The sequence below is a fragment of the Dicentrarchus labrax genome, unplaced genomic scaffold, assembly GCF_905237075.1.
Source record: "Dicentrarchus labrax unplaced genomic scaffold, dlabrax2021, whole genome shotgun sequence".
In the NCBI taxonomy this organism is placed as follows: domain Eukaryota; kingdom Metazoa; phylum Chordata; class Actinopteri; family Moronidae; genus Dicentrarchus; species Dicentrarchus labrax.
The window spans coordinates 345,206-355,000 of NW_026136704.1; the positions used below are offsets into that span (position 1 = coordinate 345,206).

General features: G+C 46.6%; 1 protein-coding gene across 1 annotated transcript in view; it reads left to right on the forward strand.

Moving 5' to 3' along the window:
- Nucleotides 1-425: 425 nt before the first annotated feature.
- strn3 (striatin, calmodulin binding protein 3) overlaps nt 426-9,795 on the forward strand; it is a 15,844-nt gene continuing 6,474 nt past the window's right edge. Inside the window, exons 1-9 of the mRNA XM_051399097.1 lie at nt 426-879; nt 7,025-7,128; nt 7,443-7,516; nt 7,774-7,852; nt 8,606-8,767; nt 8,870-9,008; nt 9,205-9,340; nt 9,449-9,588; nt 9,674-9,795. The exon at nt 9,674-9,795 is cut by the window's right edge and continues 57 nt beyond it. Of these exons, the coding sequence (XP_051255057.1) occupies nt 637-879; nt 7,025-7,128; nt 7,443-7,516; nt 7,774-7,852; nt 8,606-8,767; nt 8,870-9,008; nt 9,205-9,340; nt 9,449-9,588; nt 9,674-9,795 (1,199 nt within the window). The 5' untranslated portion in view covers nt 426-636. The remainder of the gene's footprint in view (nt 880-7,024; nt 7,129-7,442; nt 7,517-7,773; nt 7,853-8,605; nt 8,768-8,869; nt 9,009-9,204; nt 9,341-9,448; nt 9,589-9,673) is intronic.

The window sequence follows — 9,795 nt, forward strand, 5'->3', positions numbered from 1 at the left end:
TTTCTACATTATAATATAAAACTTTATAATGTAATGTTTGGTTTACTCGTATAGAAAGAACTGAACAGGGGAGTAATAGATTACATGTAACAGAGTTATCAGGATACAGAATAAAGTAACTGTAATCCATTACAGTTACTTTAATACCATTACTGACTATATGTTTATGTAATTTAAGTAATTAGTAATTCGGATTACATTTATAAAGTAACCTGTTGAAAGTTAATGATTCAATATTATTATTTATTTCAATAAAGTTAAAAACATGAATCTGATAGAAGGACATTAGGACGCTGTTTAAATATTTAAAGTATTTTATTATTTTATAAAAATAAAAAAAGGGAAAGCATTGAGGATGTATCGTTCCCGGCATGCACCGCGGCTGGGTTCTCCCTCCGCCACCGTCCAGAGAGAGAGAGAGAGCAGTAATGGCGGCCGGGTAGCTCCACACACAGACACCGCGTCCGCATTCAGCCGCACTCACCGCAGCCCTCCGGGGGCCAGCAGCCTCTCTCACCGCGGCGGAGCCAGCGCCACAGACACGGAGCGGAGACCCGGGTTCTGGCGGGACGGGAATCACTGAACGGGCCGCGGCGGATCGGGACTTTCCTCATACTTTACTAAAGAAAAAAAAACATGGATGAGCACCCCGGCGGAGGAGGAGGGGTCGGAGCGGGAGCCCCCCGACAGCCGCCGCAGCAGCAGCAGCAGCAGGGGAGCAACGGCACCGGAGGAGTCATGGTACCGCACCAACCGGACGAGCTGCCCCGGCCCCAGCAGCAGTACACCATCCCCGGCATCCTGCACTACATCCAGCACGAGTGGGCCCGGTTCGAGATGGAGCGGGCGCACTGGGAGGTGGAGCGGGCCGAGCTCCAGGTTAGCTTAGCACAAGCTACGAACAACAACAACCCAGGGTGGCGAAGTCAAGGCCCCGCCCCCTCCTCCGCCTCTGATTGGTCGGGGTTTAGACACGAGGCGTGCTATTGGTTGGTGGTGGGGGGAGATTGTCAGTGTGAGCCAATCAGAGGCGGAGCAGGGCGGGACATGACTTCACCATCCTGGGAATGAGAAATAACTCGTCCGCTGTAATATTACCGGTTAAAATCAAATGTTTGATAAATATTGATAAAGGATGCTGTTTGCTGAGGATTAGCCACATTAGCTGTCCCTCCCGAACCGTTACTCTACAGCTGCTAACGTCCACGGCTAACCCAATGTTGGTATCCTAGCTCGCTGGCTAAGTGGCTAAGCTAACGGGAACGGATAGCGGAATGCGGCTAGGCTAACCGTTAGCTTCACGTCGCTGTCCAAAGGTAACTTAGCACTTAGCATTCCGCGCTGTGGCCACTCTCCCCCGTTAGCTCACGGGCTTATTACCGCTGTGATATCATCGAAACGTCCCATTGATGAAGTCACTGATGAAGAGGAGCAGAAGAGAATCCAGCTGACTGTCAGCTAATCTCCACATTCAGCCATTTTGGTTCGTCAGCTGTTGGTTGAGTGTTTACAGTCTGAGCTTCATTTACAATATTCACAGCTACTGGGACTTCACCTCTTCATCACATGTCGCTGTGCAGCTGTAGAAAGTGTTCATACACAACCTGGAGATGTGTTCAATACCGTTTACAATCATTTATACTCTGTACAGTAACAGGAAGGCTGATGGCTGGAAGCTGTACTGGCTCTGGTTTGTGGTACAGTGAAGTGTAATTGTTCATCTTGAAGCTTGTGAGCATCGGCTGTTGTCTATATAGGAGACCAGGCGGCGTTAAATAAGAGTTTCTGATGAGTGTTTGTGGAGCAGACAACCCTCATGTCTTCCAGAATCACCTGGAAGTTGAATAAAATGACCAAATATGGAAATAATCGGTGTTATCCTGGAACATTTTAATAGCCTGTCTACTAGATTACTACCATATAACCAGAATGATACCGTAACTGGAACCAAACGGTTATTATCAATCTGTAATTGTCTTCACCTGAATCCTACGACAGGTTTCTGAGTCTCAGACAGACGCAGTGATTTAGTGACCGATGCTGCTGGTTGGTTTATCAGTGCTTCAATGTCACTTTATGTCGGATATATTTTATGTTTTGTTGTTGTCGAGGACACAAAACTAATTCCAATCAACTGTGGTTGATACGGCGATAAATTATTGAACGTTTATAGATCCAGGCGGCGTCACGCTCCTCCTCCTCCTCCTCCTCCTCCTCTTCCTCAGGGTGAATTTCAGAGTGTAGATCTGTTCATTCAGGCTGGGGAGAGCTGAAATGTGTGAAATGTGGAGCAGTTCATGTCTTTGTCATAACACACCCTGCAGCAGGCAGCCTGAAGAGTGTGTGTGTGTGTGTGTGTGTGTGTGTGTGTGTGTGTGTGTGTGTGTGTGTGTGTGTGTGTGTGTAATGACAGGGTCTCCGTACACTCTGTGTTTGCTCTGACTTGTTGCATTGGGACACTGGATGCCTTCAGCATGACTCTGTCAGAGTTCCTGATAAGAGTCGAACTCACGGAGCGAAGGTGTCGACTGTTAGCGTTCAGGGCAACAAATGCTCGACCAATACGGCGTATTGATCGTGTGGCTGCTTGCATTTGAACTTTTAGGAAGAGTTTTTAATAAACTGTAAGTTTTACAATCAAAGCTGATTTTATTGTTTACTTCCATTTAAGAGTTTAAAAGAGAGTGACCTACAGATGAATATGGATTTATTAGTCATTATACTGTCAGGACCTGTTGGGAGAGACTCAGTCACGTAGGTTTAAACACACAACGATTTCAAGACTCCCGATTACAAGTAAGGATGTCCCGATTGATAAAGCCTTTTTAACTGATCAGTATCGTCTATATTGAGCTATCAGTCCCTCCAGGAAGCGGCAGTCGCAACAATTAACACAAGTTCGACCAATCTCTGCACATCCCGGACCGAGCTAACAGCAGTTAGTGGTTAGCTACTGATCAATCCGTCCATCAGAAGCTCTGTGGGTTTGTGTTAACGCGGTGAGATGATGTCAGAGAGCTGAGGAGACGTGATGATGGAGGTTTAACCAGCTGACAGTGAGCAGAGGAAGCAGATCCTCCACAGACAGACGTCCACCTGCTGTACCACTGTTGCTGTTGTTGATCCGCACAGAGACTTCAGAGACACACACACACTCATTCTGTGTTCAGTGTCGGGCCTCGTTATATCAGGAAGTGGAGGTCACATGTTCTACCTGTGTGGTTTTATTGGAAGTCATGTGAAACTGAATTATGGGCTGTCAGATTGTTTCAGATTTCAGACGGGAGGACTCGATCCTGTCTCACTCTCTGCTGTCATTTGGATATTGCACTCGTCCATACGGTGACTAATACTCTGATTACTGTGCGGCTCTGAAGCAGCTCCAGCTCTCGGTTTGAAACGGGCTGATGGAACCGCAGAGTGGCGGCGGAGAAGATGCGTCCGGTTAAAGCTCCACAGGAAGCAGCAGCAGATGAGTTTGATGGTCCGGGCTTGTTAAAAGGACCCGAGCTGTAAAATATTGATGCTGAGTTGGTATCTGTTGGCATCAGAGCGAGGAGCACCGACTTCCTGTTTGTCTCCAGTAAAGACGCCGAACAGCTCGGTCAGCGCCGGCGTCAGGAGGCCGACCGCCGTGCTGACGACCCACCGAACCGGCTGCTAGCCTGATTAGCTACTGATGTGGCGGTAAAGGTACACGCAGTCTCGACTCGATTCTTTATTCAGGCTAAAATATAAAGGAGTCTCTTGCTTTCTGAAACTGTTGGACACTTCACACAGGGTCGAGTCTCGCTCTGTCATCGCCTTACGTCCTGCGTGATGGGCTCTGGTCTGGATGTCGGGAAAACAGAAACAGTATTTATAGTTCTGGTTTATTGGCAGCTCGTTACCGTCACCAGATAGGACCAATCTCCATTCTTTAATTCTTTCCTTTGCTGAAAGTGTAATATATATAATATATAATATATCTGTCAAACAAACCCAAAGCAAATCAATATATCATCAATTTTAAATCTTTGAGTTGTGTCTCTGAGCCTGCGCCACACGAACTTCTCTTCACTATCAAAGTAATCTGGTGGTAGTTGTCTGTGCGTCCACAGCTACGCTGCAAACTGGAGCTGATAAAAGCTAATTTGGCAACTTTTAATGGAGCCAATTTGCCAAAATCTGAACAAAAATAGGTAAAAAATAAAGTTGAAGCAGATCGCAGACACTTCCTGTTAGCATCAGCAGCTCCCTTTAACGCTAACGTTGGTTCGTCGACTACTTAAGACGTTAGATTTTCCAGAAAACGTAACATAACTTTTATAATATAAAATAATAAATAAACTAATTTCACACAGCCTAGCTCATAGCCAGGAGGTCAAAGGTCGACTCTGTGTTTTGGTAAAAGAGGGCAGGGCTGCAGGACGGCAGGCTGTAATCAGGCAACCTGGCCTACTGGGCCCTGCTCTGACAGCCCGATCCCAGCTGGACGCTAAAAGTAGACCGTCCCGAAATAACACACACACACACACACACACACACACACACACACACACACACACACACACACACACACACACACACACACACACACACACACACACTCTTAATGACGCAGTTGTTCAGAGGAATGGCCCTTAAGACCTGATCTGTCAGCCTAGTAAATCTGGGCCAGTGAGCTCACTTCTTCTTCTTCATCATCGTCAGCCCTGCGCTCTGACCTCACTGCAGCTCCCCAAGGAGCGCTTGATTCATGTTCACCAGGTGCACTGGCCGGGAGGGGTGGTGGGTGCGACTTCAGCCGAGAACTCGCTAGAAACAGTTCGGATCCAAACGAAGTTGACTCCAACACAATAATCCGGTCCGTCCACTTGGAGCTCTCTCACGTCTGATCAACAACAAACACTGAATAAAGCAGTTCCACCTTAAACACAGTGAATAAAGCAGTTCCACCTTAACAATCACTGCTTCTCCCACGCTGTTGGACAGACAAAGGACGTCCCGGAGGGGCTGCGAGCCGAGCTGCTGCTAACGTTAGCTCAGCTTGTTTCTCTGATAACTTAAGATCCAGACGTCCGATGACTAAAATCCTTCATCCGGTTCAAATCTAGAGTTAAAAAGCACCAAGATCTAAACAGTGGATGGTAACAATGTGGCTTCAGACTGGATCAACAGTCAATGTATGACAGCTTCTGGCAGACAACCACAACGCTGACGCAGGCACAAAGGGGATATGACACCTTTGATTATAGATTATTGATTTAATTGAATGTGTCCCTGTGGTTCAATAAGAGACCTACAGGTAAATTATATGAGTTCAACATTAACGTAATGAGAGTACAATGTCTGACAGGATCTATGGGCAGTAAAAGCGTGATGTGTGATGTCACAGTCAGCTTCCTGTAACTGTGAGTGACTCACAGTGACATCACAGTGACATCAGCGCTCTGTCCACTGTTGTTTTTGATGCATTTGTCCTTTAATTTAATTTAATTCAGCTCTGAGACGTTGGCTTGTTTACAGCGTCTGAGGCTGCTGGCACACGTATGTGTTCTGGTATGTCGGAGGGAGCTCGGGGGGGTGGTGTGGAGCTGTGGCTGTCAATCACACAGCCGGCCAATCAGAGCACGGCTGAGTGAGTTGGGTCTGTTACGTAATCCTCCTCCCAGACTTCCCTGTTCACTCACTCCCTCTCTGCCTGTCCCTCTTTTGGCCTAGGCGGCGGCGGCAGGGGGGGGACCTCTAGTTTCCCCGTCGTCATGGCGACCCTCACTAGAGGAAGTCGCGACCCCCAGTTTGCCTCCGAATCCCCCCTGTTGCCATGGGCAACCTGACAGAGTGTGTGTGTGTGTGTGTGTGTGTGTGTGTGTGTGTATAAATAGCCGTCAGCCTGCGGCCGTCGTCAGCGTCGGGTTTCAGGAGCAGCTGCTCACAGACAGACAGATGGACAGAAAGACAGACAGGTGGGCTGACAGACAAATGGACGAACAGTGAGACAGGTGTAGGTAGTCAGACAGGAGGTGCTGCAGGTCGCTGGAGCCGTCTGTCTTCACTCACTGTCTGTACTGATTGATGACAGTTCAAGGTCTTCAAACTTTTTCTGTTCAGCTGAACCTGATCAGATTATTCTGATATATCTATATCTATATATCTATATATATATAGATATAGATATATAGATAGATAGATATATAGATATATCAGTCCCTCCAGAGTATTTTTGTGATTGTTGTGGGTAAAAATCCTTGATTATGCGGCTCATTTTCTTAAAAAATGCGATGGAATATGCGGGATATTTATGCAATTTTATGCGATGAAAACGGTAACTTGCAAAAACTGCGGCTTCATCGCGGGTTTGCAGCTTTTCGATGACGTTCACGTCGCTTCATTACGTCACTTCATAACGTTCCCATGGCAACAGGAGGAAATGGCTGCTCTTGTGTGAAGTAAACGAAACATTTTTTAACTTTCTGCTAAGATATATCTGACTTTTTTGCAACGAAAATGCGGGGATTATGAAATCATGCAAGCCCCGCATATTTTGTGCAGAAATCTGCAAAATGCAGCCCCCGCATAAACATGCAGACTTTGGCTGATTATGCATTGAATTATGCGATCGCATAATCGCGTTTTTCTGGAGGGATTGGTGTATATATATATATTATGTTTTATTGTTCCTCAACCAGTGTGCTCTTTATGTTAGCCTGCAGCTACCCAGAGTAAGACGCCACTGGAAGTGCAGCTAAGTGCAACAATAGCGCTCTAAACCGAAGTTGAAGTTGTGGCGACACGCATTCGTTCGTGATTTCACCTTTGACCTCTGATTGTCAGTCCGGTGGTTGACTACACAAATTAATCTGTCTGTCTCTCTCTCTCTCCCTCCCTCTCTCTCTCTCTCTCTCCCTCTGTCTCTCTCTGTCTCTCCCTCTGTCTCTTTCTTTCTCTCTCTCTCTGTCTGTCTCTCTGTCTCTCCCTCTGTCTCTCTCTCTCTCTCTCTCTCTCTCTGTCTGTCTCTCTGTCTGTCTGTCTGTCTCTCCAGGCGAGGATAGCGTTCCTGCAGGGAGAGAGGAAAGGTCAGGAGAACCTGAAGAATGACCTGGTTAGAAGAATAAAAATGTTAGAATACGCTTTAAAACAGGAAAGGTAAGAAATGATGAGTCCTTAACAATCATCCTCTTCCTCTTCCTCCTCCTCCTCATCATCAGAGTTTACATTGATTTCCTATCAGATAACCCGTCACTGCCATATCAGACTAATGTCTTTCACCTTCGTTAATCTTCATCAATCACATAAAACACCTCAGATTTGACTTTATTCCTTTTTATATTTATACATCATTAATGTTCAGTTCTGCTTCCCTGTTGTACTTATTGATTATTGATAAGGTGTATTGATCAGTAAGACGTTAGAAAGAGCTGCAACCAGCCGACTGAATAATGTGTTTCTCTTTGTTTCAGAGCGAAATATCACAAGTTAAAATATGGAACAGAGTTAAATCAGGGGGAGATGAAGATGCCAAGCTTTGAATCAGGTGGGTGACACAAGATCAACATCAGGAGGCATCATGGACTCTGTCCGCCTGTCTCAGACCCCGTCCCCCTGTCTCAGACCCCGTCCCCCTGTCTCAGACCCCGTCCCCCTGTCTCAGACCCCGTCCCCCTCCTCCTCCAAGATGCAACATTTCCACTTTCCCTGCTGACACATAGACGTATTATTGATTATTGATCCAGTGATCCAGCCCGTTATAGTGTCACTGTGTTGATCAGTATTTCCTCGCTGTGTGTTCAGACACCAAAGACTCCGAGGTCTCTGCTGTTCCTGCCAACAGTCAGCTCACCTGGAAACAAGGAAGACAACTACTCAGACAGTAAGAGCACACAGATCACTTTATTTCTAATGATCAATACGCTGCAGCCTAATTAGCAGATAATAATAATATAACACTCATAAACACAGATAATCTGCATGTGAACACTAAATCATCATCAGTCTATATCTGATGGGTTCCTGAGATTGGAACAATACAGTTTAGTGCAGTTCGAAGTGTTTCACAGACGATAATGAGACAGAATGGAATAAAAAGTAAAGATAGAAATGACAATAAAATAAGTTATAAAAATATTAGTAATAAAAGATACACTGAAAACTAGATAAATAGATTAAGAAGGCAAAAATAAACTATTAAAATCAATAAGGGATAAAAAACAAAATAAGAATAAAGTAAGTTAAAAACATTTTGCAAGGATATAAAATAAAATAAGGGAGAAATATAATATATAATGTTGCTTTCAGATGCTGAATTATTATAATTATTAAATAATTGTTAAAGTCGTTTGTCAAGAATCTGCTTTTTAATATATATTATATTTTATAATTGTCATTTTAAAATCTTTAAATGTATTTAAAGCTCCAGTGTGTCAGTGTTTAATCAGCTGATCGTTTGTTACCTTAGAGACGTTTGTATCTACAGAAGGAGCGGGTCCTCTTCTGGTGGTGGAGTCCGCCATGTTGAGCCACCATGTTTCTACAGTAGCCCAGAAGGGACAAACCAAACACTGACTGTAGATCAGACTTATTCACTGTGTGTGTGTGTGTGTGTGTGTGTGTGTGTGTGTGTCAGGTACCTACAGGAAGTAGGATACACTGACACCATCCTGGACGTCCGCACTCAGAGGGTGCGCTCTCTGCTCGGCCTGTCGGGCTCGGAGCAGAACGGCTCTGTGGAGAACAAGAACCTGCAGCACCTGATCAACGGGACGGAGCGCCGCAAGGACAGCAAGAGGTACACACACACACACACACACACACACACACACACACAGAGAGACTGGGGGGGTCAGAGGTCACACTGGTTAAACCTTTATGTGTGTGTGTGTGTGTCCAGGAGTCCAGGCGATGTTCTGGAGACGTTCAACTTCCTGGAGAACGCGGAGGACAGCGACGAAGAGGAGGACGAGGAGGGAGACCTGATGGACGACATCAGCACCGACAAACACCACAGAGCCAAGAAACACAAGACCAAGGTACACACACACACACACACACACACACACACACACACACACACACACACACACAGAGACACAGACACACACACACACACACACACAGAGACACAGACACACACACACACAGACACACACACACAGAGACACAGACACACACACACACACACACACCTACCTTCCTCACTCCACGCGTCATCCTCTCCTCCTCCAGGTGGGGAACGAGGGATTGGCATCAGAGGACGACGCCGACACGGAGGAGGCCCTGAAGGAGTTCGACTTCCTGGTGACGGCGGAGGACGGAGAGGGAGCGGGCGAGGCTCGGAGCTCCGGGGACGGGACAGAGTGGGGTGAGAGAGTCGGACTCAATCAGCTGTCAGATCTAAATGAATCAATCAATCAGTTTGACGATTCTCTGCATCGTCATTCATTAAATGTATCTCTCTCTCCCTCTGTAGCCGAGCCGCTACCGTTTCCTCCCGGTGGGGGGAAGTCCTTCCTGTTGGGGGGGTCAGACGACGTGTTGGAGAGCGTGCTGGGTCTGGGCGATCTCGCCGACCTCACCGTCACCAACGATGAAACCGATTACAGCTACGACGTAAGACACCGAACCAGAACCAGTTGAGGACGCAGAGTTTATCCATCGATTGGATCTCCTGATATCTGTGGTTCTCTGTCCTCAGCTGCCGTCCAGTAAGGAGTCCTCGTTCAGGAAGACGTGGAACCCAAAGTACACGCTGCGGAGCCACTTCGACGGCGTCCGAGCGCTGGCCTTCCACCCCGTCGAGCCGTGTCTGGTCACCGT